Genomic DNA, 13,610 nt, shown 5'->3' on the forward strand with positions numbered 1-13,610 from the left:
TGACACATCTCCCTTCAAGTCTTCCACGACCTCAGATTTTAGATGTTTAAATAGAAATTTTTCCCAGATCCAGCACTAAGATACAACTTCAGAAGTTATAGTTGGGGAATAAACCTAGCTGAAACATCAACCCTGTTCTAATTGCACCAATCTTGTGAGCATGTGGGTAGGCAAAAGCACTATCAGAAGTGCAGGCTCTCAGCCAGCTGGCCAAATAAAAAGTTACTAAAAAAAAAATAAATCACTGTTGTAAGAAATAAAGATTTTTAAAATAAAAATAAACATAAATGAATATAAATAAAGGAAGAAACAAAAACCAGTTCTCATGTAAAAAAGCATAGCGATGTTGGACATTTGTCTTCAAAACATTTCGCTGACCACTGCGTTCACGGCATTACTATGGCTTCCTTCAACTGAAACCCAGATGGCTGTTGTGCCCTCTCCCAAAAGCCCCAACAACTAAAAAATAAAAACAAACCCCAAAGCAAATAAAAACCAAAACAAAACAAAAACACTCAAATATAAACTGAAAGTCCTCAATCCACGCGGCAACACAGAACATAATTACACTAGGAAAGGATGAGCCTACAAAAAGCCTGAAAATCATATGCATTTGCAAAAGAAACTCTTAATTTATTCTTGCCCCTCCTAAATGGCAAGGATGCAGAATTTTTTTTCCTGCCATGTTATTCTTTTGTCATGGGTTCACATCCTAAGTGAAAGAAACAAACAAAAAATTTTACAACCTTCTCAGTCTTACTCATTCTTCAGCAACACATGGGCAATGAGGACCCAGCTAGACAAACCAAAACAAATGAAACAACATTAAAAACCAAACCAAACCCAACCCCCAAAAAAGTCGCACATCAGTGTTTAGTCTGAAATTGATGTTTGAAATAGAAGGGTTTTTGGCTGGTCCACATGCAGTTTTATCTACTTTCATATTTGTTCACATACCAGATAGTTTCCACAAGTTTTATTTCTCTAGCACAGAGAAAGTATACAGCAATATCACTGTTCCCCAGGAGCTTGATTTACAGCCTGTATACACAAAGGATTTCAGTTTTCCTTTTTGCTGTTAGACAAATGGCAGCAAAGCTGTTTAGCTTACAATTTTACCCTCAAACTCTTTAAGTTTGGGGACTAGAAGCAGTCATGTCAATCTGGAATACTGCAGCATCAATAATCTTCCTGCTCATGACAGCTCCATAAAGAACTGCTTACTGCTCCTTCTCTGTAGAAGCATGAAGCCAGCACACTCTTTTGTGCATCAGTTCCATCTTTCCCCCAGTTTCTCCTCATGTACATGCAAGGTAAGAGGAAAGTAGTGTCCTCCACCTTCAATTTTTTACTTTCTTTTGCGATACTCTGTTCTATTCTTCTCTCACTCCTATCACTCACCTGAGCACCTGCTATCAATTTTTTTCTGCATCCAGCAATTTCTCAGGAATATATGCTGCACTACAGTCACCTTTGACCCATCACTGTAGAAATAGTACAGGAAAAAGAATGCACAACCTCAATTCTAATCCCTCTCCATAGCTTCCTTCCTGCAGCTGTAATGAAACACATATGTCCACATTTGGGAGATGGAAAGGCTATTCCTAGCTATTTCCTTACTTCCAGATTATTTTTTCTGAACTGTGTCTTACTATGTTTAACTTGACATAACCTGGTAGAGGCTAAGGCACTGAAGGACAGAGCCTGAAACACTATCCCCTCCTTTCTTATGAAGTACTGTTTCGTTTTGATCTCAGTTTTCATTTAGACCTTGGTTGAAAGGCCCACTGTCGAAGCTGGTCCTTGCTCTTCTATACTCAGTTACTGTCCCTTGCAGACTGGCACTCAGATTGCTGTTTCAGATCAGTGGGACTGGATCTCCCAAGTCACTTTCAACTTTGTCTTGCTTTAAAACTCCATTGTTCTTTTATGCAGGGTATAGAGAGGCATTGCACCCAGAAAAAGGAAGACTCCAAGACAACACTTTCCAACATGTGAAACACAAATGCAGATCATCTAGAATTCTTCTAAGACAACGATAAAACATGAATTTAAAAAACCCAGCAACCGCAGAACACCAAAAAGCCAAAACACTAAACCAAGATTTATTAATGAACTTAAATGTACCACTCAGACTACACTCAAGCAGCAGGAAACTTGGGAAGAAAAATGAGTGTCAGAAATCAGAGAAGACAGAAAAAAAATCTGTATTCTGTATGAGAATCAAGTTCACTCTTTGAAAATGACAGAAATGTTGCTGGGATAGATTTTAAGTAATAGACTATATCAATAGAAGGAAATGGTATCAGTACAAACTATTCCATTTTCTTGAAGGACTTCAATCACATCCGTTCAAACTCTGAATCTAAAACCTGCCTTTGTTTATCTAGGAATGCCAAGGAAGTCCACAGAAAAAAAACCAGTATCTCCTTCCCAAATGAACAAAGCCAAACCATGGCCCCAGCTGTCACAACTTTCAGGGCACGAATCAACTCCATCAAACCCATCCCTTTATAACATCACTGATGGAGCTTATCAACTCATAAAAGCTATCACCTTTAAAGGAATGCAACCAAAATCAGAGTTAAAAATAGGTATTTCTGAAGCATTGGAACTCTTCTAGTACCTCAAGACACTACAAGCTGAACTGTCGGACTTTAAATATGTATCTTTCTTCACGATGCTTTCTAAATGTTAAATTCTCTGAAGAAAAAGCCAAGCGAGCAAGAGTAAGCTGTGACACAAAACTGTGGGGTTTTTTTAATCACCTTAATATCAACATCACCTTATTTGTAAAAACAAGTTATATGGAAATTACTCAAATTGAGCCCTTCATTAGAAAATGAAAGGCATATCTAAATTTATTCTGATACCTGCATTATTAGCATGCATTTCTTCCCTCAAGTCTGGTCTAGAGACAGAACTGCAGCCTCCTCACTAAACTATTCCACACCCTTCTTACTCTTTTTTTTTTTATTATTATTCTTACTGTTTCATCCTCTTGGACCTCATCTGGCCTGACACATTTCAATCTCCTTCCAGTACAGCAACTTGCTTGAAAGGTAAATTCTCATGTCAGCCGAAGTAAATCCGTTTCACCTACTTCTGTACCACATTACATTTATCTGCTGCCTGTTAACACTGCCACACAGACACGCTTTTAAGCAGACCACGAGTCTGCACCCTGGAAATGCTTGAAAGCCGTTCTCAGCAATACTACAGAATACGCTGAGGTGTTTCGCTCGGGGCTTTTTTTTTTTCCTTGTTAAACCACAATGAAAAGACAACGTGCCAAAAATCAAAGACGCAAAAAGTTAAAAACTCCCCCGTTTGACTTTGTTTAAGTTTGGAGAAGAGACCGTGGGCCTCGGAAGGCGTCCGGCACCTGTCAGAGGTTGGGGGCGGCCGGGGGTCTCGCTGTCACAGCCCAGCGCGCCGCGCTGCCCGTCCCCAGGCAGGTCTGCCCGGCTGTTTGGCTTGGCTCGCTCCCCCGCTGGAAGCCTGCCGCCGGGAAACCAGCTCCACGCCAGAACGCTCCCCCACCGCCTTCCCCTCTCTCCTTTTTAAAGGGCAGCCCCGGTCCATCCCCGCCGCTGTCAGGGAGGAGAGGCCCCACCAAGTTCGCCCGCAGGCCGGCGGCTGCCCCCCGCCACCGCACACACACGCACGCCGGCAGCGGGGCGAAGGGAGGGCAGCGCCCGCGGCTCCCCCGCGGCAGCCGTACGGCGGGCAGCGGGACCCGGCGGCCCCGCCGAGGGGGAAGGGGCGACGAGGCCGGGCGCCTCACCGGCCGCCCGCCCGCACACACCCGTCGCGTCCGCGGCACCCCCCCCCCCCCGCCGCCACCGCCAACAGCCCCGCAGCCACCGCCGGAGGGGGTGAAGGAGGCGAAGGGACGGGAAACCTGGGTCTCACCTTCCTTCTCGGCCCGGGCCGTGTGGAGGAGCACCGCCAGCGCCAGGCGCAGCGCCGCGCCCCGCCAGGCGGCTGCCCAGCTGCCGGCGCGAGGGAACGGGCAGCCGGGGCAGCCGGGCGCCGCCGCCTCCCGCCGCGCCGTCATCGCGCTGCCGCAGCCGGTGCGGGTCCGCCGTGTCTCCGGCCGGGCCGCGGCGCGCGCGCGGAGGACCTCGGGGAGGGGCGGGGGAAGGGGCGGGGCGGGGCCGGGCCGGGGAGGCGGGCACCCCGCAGCGCGCTGCGTCTCCTGACGCGTGTGTCACCAGCGGGCGGGGGAGTGGGGGTGTGGGCCGGCGCCGCGCGCGCGCGCACGCACCGAGGCGTGTACCTGGGGTGCCGCCCCGCCCCGCCCCGCCCCGCGCCCTGCCTGCGGGGGCGGAGTTACCGGTCCAGGGCGGAAGCGGCTGCCATTTTAAGTGTGGGCAAGACGCCTCTTGTCCCTGTCTGAGGCAGGGGGTTCGGGAAATGGCTCGTTTTGGTTTGTTTTATTATTTATTTTTTTTAACTGATATTCTAGGTTTTCTGTAGGTGCTGACTGTTCGTCGTGGGGTCATCCCGCCTCTTCGGTGCTGTCCTCGTCTCTCGAAGAGTTGGGTTGCCGGTGTTACTGTTTCCTTATGGAGGGCGCCGGTGCTTCTGCCCACACTCAAGATGGCGGCGGGAGGGCGGCCGCGCGCAGGACCGCGGCGGAGGGCGGGCTGTTCCTCGCGGAGTGCCGGGTTGGCACGTTTCTTTCCGATGTTTGCGTCCTTTTCCCATGCCTTGGCTTCCCGCCCTGCTGGAGGCCCAGGATGTTGTGGGGCGGGGAGGCCAGCAGCCCTGCCAGTGAGGGAGCCCGCCCCCCGCTGCCCGGCCCGGCCGCGCAGCACCCTCGGCAGCAATAAAGCAGGGGACGGGGAGGTATTGCACGCCTGAGGCGTAATGTGAGGCCCTGTGCTGGAGCGAGGGCGTGATACCACGCGTCCGCCGCGGTTGAGGAAAGATCTCTTTCTGTACCTGTCACTCTCCGTTTCCGTGACACGGGTGGCCTTAGGGCCTTTGCGAAACACGTGAAGTGATTTCGTGGTGGGGAGAAGGCATGTTGGTAGTATGAGGCTGGTAGTCAGGTGGACATAGTGTTGCGCTGGCAAATGAGTATGTGTCATCAGTGCTGAAAGGCCCTGAGATAGCAGGCGTGCAGCCTGGCAAGGCAGCTGATAAGAGGGTGAATCGCATCGCAGCCCTAGCTTGCCAAAGTGGTCTTAAATAAAGCAGCAGAGGGAAGAGTCTGTGGTACAAATGGTCTCTGTGCACTGATGGACTGGCTTAGCTTTCTAGACTAAAAAGCTGTATGCACCCATGCTCTGTCCCTTAATCATTCATTTCCCTACGTGAGCAACATACCACGTTGGGTTTGAAGTGCTTGAACACGTGGTTGGATTTCAGCTGTTGCAACAGTGTAATAGATTTGGATAGCGTTATAAATCCGAAGTCTCTAAGGTACTGACTAACACACAGCCTAACTAAAAATAGTAATGATATTATGACTCTTACCCAATCACAACATACACTGTTCTTTGTGTCAGAACACCCCCAAGACGCTTCAAAATTCTGGGTACTGTAGTTGATGCTGCAGCCATAGCTCAACAAGATTTATTTTCAAGGGAGAAATGGAGTTGGAAACATTGGGTCAAAGCCTTTCCTGGCAACAGTGATGATTTCCAGAAGACATGTGAGGAATCAAGTTGAAGGCTTCTGTGTAGTTACTAATCTTTCAAATTGCATAACCTTTTGACTACTGTATTGAAAAAGGATGAATCAGTGACTTAGGAGCATGGGTCTCTGTTCACAGTTCTCAGAACAACCCAAGCCACAGTAAATGCAAAGCCCGATCACCTCTGTGAGTGCAAGCCCACATGTTGATTTCTGTGGGGGATAGGTACGCCCATCAAAGAGCACAATCAAATCTAAGAACTCAGAAAGACAAAACAACAGTTAGTGCTGCTTCTTAATTACAGTGGACCCTGTATTATTTTGATTTTACCTTCTTAACTAGGCTTCTGCTGTACATGTGTTACTTTTTTTTGGAAAAAGTAGTCAGCTCTTTTCTAGTTCTCCTATTTCAAATCCAGTAATGCACAACTGAGCAGCCAGATTTTCTTGCTGTAATTCATGCTGTAGAGCATCTTACCCACTAAAATGAATGGGAGCTCTAATGAGACTAAGATGTAAGGATGGCAAAATCTGCCTTGGAGTAAAAATGGAAATGCCAACTGTGCTATTAAATAAATAAATTAAAAGGAAAAAAGGCCATGGTATAAATGAGAGAACAACTGTGAGTCCTACCATTATGGTGTGTACGAATCTTAAACCTTACAGCATTAAAATATGGGGAGTTTTTAATTGTTCTATATACAGAATGTCTTTTCCAAAAGATATTATTAGATGTGTAGAAAACAAATAGCTCACAGTACATGTTCTCCCTTTCATCTTTGTCCAGAACTCCCACTGTTTTCTGTGCAGGAAAAAGCAATACAATATGGTTCAATGTCTGTAAATGATTAATAATTCCATTAATTTATTTCTGATTTAATCTGGGTTATATTATTACGTACATGTTTGAGGCCCTTCAAGTTGCTTGGTTTACGCATGCAGTGCATATAAATATTAACATTTGGAAATTGCAGTACTACTTGAGTATTGAACAGGTTTTTTAAAAAACAATTTATATACTAGAAAACCCTTTCTTGTAATAAGCGATCATGAGACATAGAATACAGTTCTTACAGAAATGTACTTTTCAGTAAACAGAAATTGCATGAATACTTAGACAATAAAGTTCAACAGCTGACTTTTCAGATGAAGAAATGCCTTGTTCTACTGGAGAATGCATCAGAAAGACTTTGAAATGGGGAGCCATACTCTGAATTCTACGACCATTGTCAGCTTTGACAATCAACTTTTAGCATGATTGCCAAAAGGGAGTAACTAACACCAGAAGAGGTATGGTCAGTCTGCCTTCAGTGGAAAGGTGTGTACTAAAGACTGACATTTACTGAGCTACGGTAGTTTAAAGTATTCCTCCTAAGCACACCCATGTTTCAGCATCTAACTGTCACGGAAGTTACCTTTGTTGATAGCTTGTACTGTCTTTCTGGGCAAGAACCCAGAACTGCTAGAATACAGATGTGTTATTTCTGTCCTGCCACCTTTGCTATGGAGGCAGGAACTGGGAGAGTAGCAGAATGTTAGTCAGAAGCCGTAATGTCTTCAACTGCTGGTACTTGTTAGAGGTTATCTGCCTGACAGGCTTCAAAAGCAGTAATAAAATGTTAGAACTGCCTTGTCTCTCCTGCAGGGGGTTTCCTCTTCTGCAGGACACTGATCAAAACCAGGTGATGTTGCACTTGAATTAATGAGAGATGTTCGTGGGGTCCCTTTCTCGGGCTCTGCTGGAAGGACAGGAACCCACAGTGGGAAATAGAGTCTCTTAAACTGGCATTGAGATTTCTGTCATGAATGTGCCCACATTACTTTCTCTTTGCTTTTACTAGCTGTTGTACATGGTCAATTGGTTGAAAATAAACCAAGCAAAGAAAGAAATGGGGAGGGAGGAGGCTGTTGGGTCATCCAATCAACTTTCCTGCTAGTATAGAGTTAGTCCTGGTAGCTTGTTTATTAGTATTTTTCAAATTATTTTTTAAATAACAAAGAACTCCCACCACTTCTTCTAAAAAATCTGCACAAACTCTGCTCTTCACTGCCAACAAGATTTTCTGAAACTCAATATTTCCCCACCTTCTTTTCTTTTGCTCCTACTTGTTCCCATATGTATAAGCCCAAGTATTTCCTCCCCATCCCTAAGGTTTGCATTACTTAAGCATTTGCTGGCTGGAGACATGCCTCCATCTACCTCTACTTTAACAAAACTAGATGTATTAAGCTCTTTTAACCTTTCTCTATAAAACCACTCTTTCAGATAATTCTTGCTGCTGTTCCTTAAATTGCCTCATTTGCCTTGACATTATGATGGATTGCACAGAAACAGTGCACATACCAGCACCAAGTCTGCTAGGGAAAAGTTGTGCTTTCAGAAATGTTTCAATAAGCTTGAGCTGCCAAAATGAGTTTGCATCACTTCAGTGCTTTGCATCACTTGGCTACATCTTTGAGCACCCTAAAACTGGGTTTACCTTCCTGTGGATCTGTGATTTGTCTTTTACTTGCCAATAATTTGCAGCTCTGGTGCTGGGCTGGACCTGTGTGCTGAAGGCAGCCCTGCAGTGAGGACAAGTGGCTTGGGGCTTCACTCCACTGCTTCATTGTCCATGCCAGCTTCAAGTCACTGGGGGGCTTAGTTTCCAACATTTTATTTGCGGCATTACAAAACTTGTGCATGAATAAAATAGAGTAGATATGATATATTGGGGTTTTAATATTCAAGATTGTCTACAAGATTTATTTTCAGTGAACCCTTGTTACTTTTTACTTAATGACTATTTTCAAGACAAACAGTGGTAAATTTGCTTTTTTATTTGTTTTACTTCTATGTTCTGTTCACTTAATCATTCATATGATCATTCACCTAAATTAAAATCCAAGATTTGTCATAAAATTTTTGTTAACCCATTGAGAAAAAATATCCTTCATTTCTTTAAGATTTTTACATTTTATGAATTAAATGTAATGATCCACACATTACTTTCTGAGAGAAAGGGATGATCACCTTCTGATCGGGCTCATCATGATACACACTTGCCCAATAAGAGCCTGCTTTCACCTTTGCCATGATAAAAAACATGACACACTGTATGGTTTTGGTTTACCGGTTTCCTCTAATAAAAGAAATGATGCAGTATTTTACTGTCAATAGTGCTAGCTGTAGTGTCACTACTGTGAACTACAATGTGAACTGTTGCTGTGGTTACATCCCAGAAAGTTGCATGCAGTAAGCATTAGCTTCATTCATTTGACCACCGCTTCGTGTTTCCCTACTGCTACATCAATGTCATGCAATTGCTGTATCTTAGCTCCTCCCTGCTGCCGTGATCCTGGCACCAGACAGAGTGGGCTGGTCTGATCTGGAATGACCTAATTAGATGTGTCTGGCATATAGGTTTGATCTATAAAAGGTGAAGGCACCTAGAGGCTGGCTAGACACGGATGTTGTGCAGCTATAGCATAGTGGCAGACTGTGCGTTGGGTGACAGACTGTTACTTGACCTAACGCATTATCAGTGTCCTCGTGCCCTGTGCCCATGTGGTGCTACATGCTGGGACATAGCAGACTTGGGAGATACAGCACAAAGTGCTCGATCCTGCCACAAAGTCCAAGATAGCAGAAGACTTCAACACCAGGTTAGCTCTGTGCATAAGAGTATATTGTCAGTCGGAGCATGTCTTTTTTAGATGCGTTGCTAGTATGCTCCAGACTTTACAGATTCATTCCCTAAGGATGCAGCAATAGAGCCCCCTTTTGCTACCAGTACAGTACTTTTGCTGCCTCATCGTTTGGTGACCTGGCACAATTTCTGGTGTAGCTGATAGGTATTTTGGTGTGACAGCAAGGTGTGTGATATTTATTCCCCCGTACTCCACACTGATTCAGCAATGCTAGAATTTTGTAATGCAGAACTCCTCTCAATGACAGTCTGGTAGAAAACCAAGACTGCTGACACACTATCATAGTGTGGTACCCACATATCATGCTAGATAGCTGCTCATTGTGTTGTAAATTCTGTATGTCAAATTTTCTGCTGGAAGAGGAGGCATCTAATGCAAAAGCACCCTTAACTGCAGAAGCAATCCACTGATGCATTAGAAAGCAGAGAAAAGAGGAAGAAATACTAAATGAATGGGCCTGAACAGAGTGCTGAGTAACCAAATATGTTGTTTAGCCCAAAGATACACAGACTACATTCTTAAGTTCCTAAAGCTTTTCTGAGTGTTGAAACTTCATTGTAAATCTGTTCTTTCAGTTAAATGGGACTCTACAAAAATGGTGGTATGCTCATCTATGTGTATCTTTTCTGATGAGCGCATCCAACGATATTGCAATGATGGGCATCATGTGTATCGTGCCTGGGTGAGAAGATATTAGTTAATACTCAGACTGGTGAAGTACGAGTGATTTACATGGCAATTGGAAAATGATCAGCACACTTGATCATTAATCCAGTTGTCTCCATGCAGATTCAGAAGCCCAGCCACAGACACCTCCACCTGAAATTCTGGGCCAGAGTTTATTCAGTCCCAGGTTACCTGCCAATGCATATGGAACCCAGATATCCCTGTGGCATAGGAGGGCATTTCTGTGAGATGCTGTTGATCTCAGTTTACAAGCTGAACAGAGCAACAGATGAAGCATGCAAAGAGGGCACACGTCAGGCGCTGTGGATTCCAGTTGCTGCCTGGGCCCCTGATCCTCAAAGGACACCAAAGTCAGAGACATCTGTGCATGGAGATCAACTTGCAGGATGAGGCAGGATGAAATGCTGGTGGTAGAATTTGATTAAATGCCTTAAAATTTGAAAGCACCTCCATCTGCTTCTTCCTGCTTTATGTGCTTGTGGTGTGTCTTCTCCATCTTTTTAAAATCTCTCTTCTGGAAGAGCTAGAATAATTTGATGATTAGCTGCCTCTCTTTGCTCTTCAGACAGCTCTAGATATTTTCTCCATCTTAACTGAGTCATATGTTACATGATATGAAGAAGGAGTAGGTGGATGTCTGGATTTTCCTGTCCTTTCAGGTAGCCTATGTTATCATTAGTACTGGCATTCTGGGTACAGGCTCTTGGGTGTGCACTTCTTTTTTGGTCTTCCGCTGTCTCTTTCATTTCTGTTTCTGGGTTGTATTTTATAAATTATGGCTTTTCACTGTTGTCCAACTTCCCCTTTGCTGCCGTGGGCAAGCATCTCTTTCGGTTCTGCATGTTAAAATAGGAAAAAAGAAAAAAAAATTATGAGACCAAACACTAGGGTATACTCTCACGGTGCAGCTTTGTAGGTTTAGAAAGACCTTCCCTGGTATTTTATTGCTGTGAACTGATTGACATCACTTTAACATGTCTCCAAGTGCTTATTATCTCATCACTCACATTGGGAAATAAAGGCTCCCAAGAAGCAATACAGAGATGTTTACGGGTGAGGGTTAGCTCCAAGGTCTATAGGCTGTACTAGTAAGATTCCTCAAGAGTCTAATCCCTCAGCTTCCATGTTTATTTGTGACCTCCCCACGTTTATTTGTGACCTCCACACCTGCTTTTAAAATGTGCTGTGTTGACCTTTTTGTGCTATAAGCTCTGGGGGAAAGAGTGGGGTCTGTAGAACTGAAAAGCTCATGAGTGTTGTCTCCTCCCTTTCACCCTTCAGAGGAGATATTAGATCTGTCAGGGCAGAAAAAGAGAGAAGTGGCACCAGCTGAGTGGGACAAGAGTAACATAGCTCCTGCAAGAGGCTTCAGTGACAGCGTGGGGCTGAGCAGTCCTGCAAATGGGATACAGCCAATGCTTCAGGATTTGGCTGCAGTTACCAGTGCTGGCTCTTCCTAACTGGGCTAGCATGTCATCGTAGAATCACAGAGTGGTTTGGGTTGAAAGGGACCTTAAAGGTCATCTAGTTCCAACCCTTCTGCCATGGGCAGGAACACCTTCCACTAGCCCCAGCTAACCTGGCCTTGTCTTACTGTCCTGCAAAACTGTATCCGGTGCCTACCAAATCCCAGTCTGCATAAGCTGAGATATAGCTGAGTGTGAGACATCCCAGTTTTTTGTTATACAGCAGAGTACAAAAAGATTCAAAACTGAAGTGGTGCCTTGGTTGAGGAACTATGATAGGTTGGAGGACCAAGGAGGCCTGAGCTGAGGCTCCTGAATAAGTAATCTGTTTTCTTGAAGAAGTTTGTTTTTAATAAGAATCAGTTGCTCTTCTTCCAGGTGCTGTTCTCCCATCAGCAACGCAAGAGCTGTCAGCCTTGCCTGTCTGAACTAAGGTATGGATGTCTGGGCATGCATCAGGATAGAGGTAGAATTTCATCTAACAGAAAGAACAAGAGGGCGAATTGAGAACCCAGAGAAGACAGAGCATTTGGGAACTGATGCCCTCTCTGGAATATTAAAAGACCTTGTGAAAACCTCAGGAGTTATGTCTGCATGGATGGGTGTGGAGAGTTGCTTGCCTACTCTTACACTTGGAGCTACCAGGATGCAGGCCAGCTCTGATATGAAAACTCAAACTGCAGCGGTGTGACACCGTGATCATTTACCATAACTGCTGTCTCTGCAGGACTTATCAACACAGCCCTGAACTTACAGTTAATGCAACTACCTGACATCCAGACCAGCCTGGCTTACATTCAGCCAGCTCAGGCCACAAACAACGGCACGCACCACTCTGCATGGACACTTTTGGTTAGCTGCAGGAGCCAGCTCTTACATGGCTTCTGCAGCAGTCGTACACGGATACAGAATGAATTGCCAGTCATTGCACAGTGGAAGCAAACCATCCCTGTGACAGCAACACTCAGTACATAATTTCGTATTTTATAGTATATAATCCCTTGGATTGTTCAAATAATATGTAAAAATTACAGTATATTGAAACAAAAGAAAAACATCAAACCCAGAGATCTCGAAACGGACATATTTAAAATTACTTTGAAATGAAATTAAGCTTTTCAAAGACAAATGGGTTTCTTGTAGCTCCAAAACAAAATAGTAAGACACAAAATCCAGACTGACTTGTGCAGAAATGATTTAAGTGGTGAATGGGGAGGAGATGGTCATAGAGAGCTGAGCTGAATAAAGTACATTTGCAAGTTCTTGAAAAACTCACCTAGGAGGCAGTCCTGCAGAAAATCTGTAAACTCCTTATGACTCAACTTGATCCAGATAAGGTTTTCATAGGGGTATAAAGGAAAAAACCTCTGATCTTGGTTGCTGTGGTAGAAAATTGAGTAATAAACAATGGTTCTGTTAATGTCTTAATCGTAGCTTATACAGAATTTTCTCTTGCCAACATTCCTTTGCTTCTCATTGTACTTTGACACAGCGTGATGGCGTGAGTGTCTCAAGTGAGCTCAATAGCTCTTCCATGAGGAGGCCTGACTCCTTGTAGGCCACCAAAGCTGGATGTGTCAGAAGAAAGGGACTAGATGAAAAGCAGCCAAGGGGACTTCCTGGCTGGGAATTGTGCAGCCAGCCATCAGCCTGCTTTCATGGAAACACTAGTAACAGAAACATCCCCAGAGAACCATTTGGGCAAATAACGATGACAGATGGATCTGGGAAGTCCAGCTTCTCCCTTAGGCAACATCTGCTGGTCTTGGAAGTATCCAGAAAGCCACACCACACTTAAAAATGAAACAAACAAATAAATGTGCAAGAAGAAGAAGAAGGACAAACCAAGATAAATTAGCTGCCAAAGTACATACTTGCTGCGATAACCTGCATTTTAACAGTAAAGCTGATGATTATGTTGCATAGCAGCACTCATGCCAGATAGAGAGCAAAGATCATTCAGTATCATAATCAAGAGTCTGAGGCCAACAAGGGCTGGTCATGTCCTGAACTTGCAGGTATTAAACTCTTGATCCTGCTTGAAACGTGGCTATTTACTCTCCTTTCTGGTTTATCTGCACATCCCTCCTAAAATATGGGGAAGGGAAAACACTTCAGAGT

The 13,610-nt window shown here is 44.5% G+C and overlaps 1 protein-coding gene and 2 long non-coding RNA genes across 3 annotated transcripts in view; 1 reads left to right on the top strand and 2 right to left on the bottom strand.

The window, feature by feature from the left end:
• Positions 1 to 4,128, bottom strand: part of TMEM131 (transmembrane protein 131) — a 103,331-nt gene extending 99,203 nt beyond the window's left edge. Inside the window, exon 1 of the mRNA XM_055701391.1 lies at positions 3,916 to 4,128. Coding sequence (XP_055557366.1) covers positions 3,916 to 4,060 — 145 coding nt within the window. The 5' untranslated portion in view covers positions 4,061 to 4,128. The remainder of the gene's footprint in view (positions 1 to 3,915) is intronic.
• Positions 4,129 to 4,357: 229 nt separating this feature from the next.
• On the top strand, positions 4,358 to 12,917 carry LOC114017413 (uncharacterized). Its single transcript, XR_003562467.2, has 2 exons — positions 4,358 to 6,964; positions 11,868 to 12,917. It is a non-coding gene; the product is annotated as an uncharacterized LOC114017413 (long non-coding RNA).
• The window catches only part of LOC114017412 (uncharacterized), a 33,580-nt gene continuing 28,701 nt past the window's right edge, over positions 8,732 to 13,610 (bottom strand). The window contains exon 3 of the long non-coding RNA XR_008730805.1: positions 8,732 to 10,859. This is a non-coding gene — a long non-coding RNA (uncharacterized LOC114017412). The remainder of the gene's footprint in view (positions 10,860 to 13,610) is intronic.

This window comes from Falco cherrug, chromosome 2, assembly GCF_023634085.1.
Source record: "Falco cherrug isolate bFalChe1 chromosome 2, bFalChe1.pri, whole genome shotgun sequence".
Lineage (NCBI taxonomy): Eukaryota > Metazoa > Chordata > Aves > Falconiformes > Falconidae > Falco > Falco cherrug.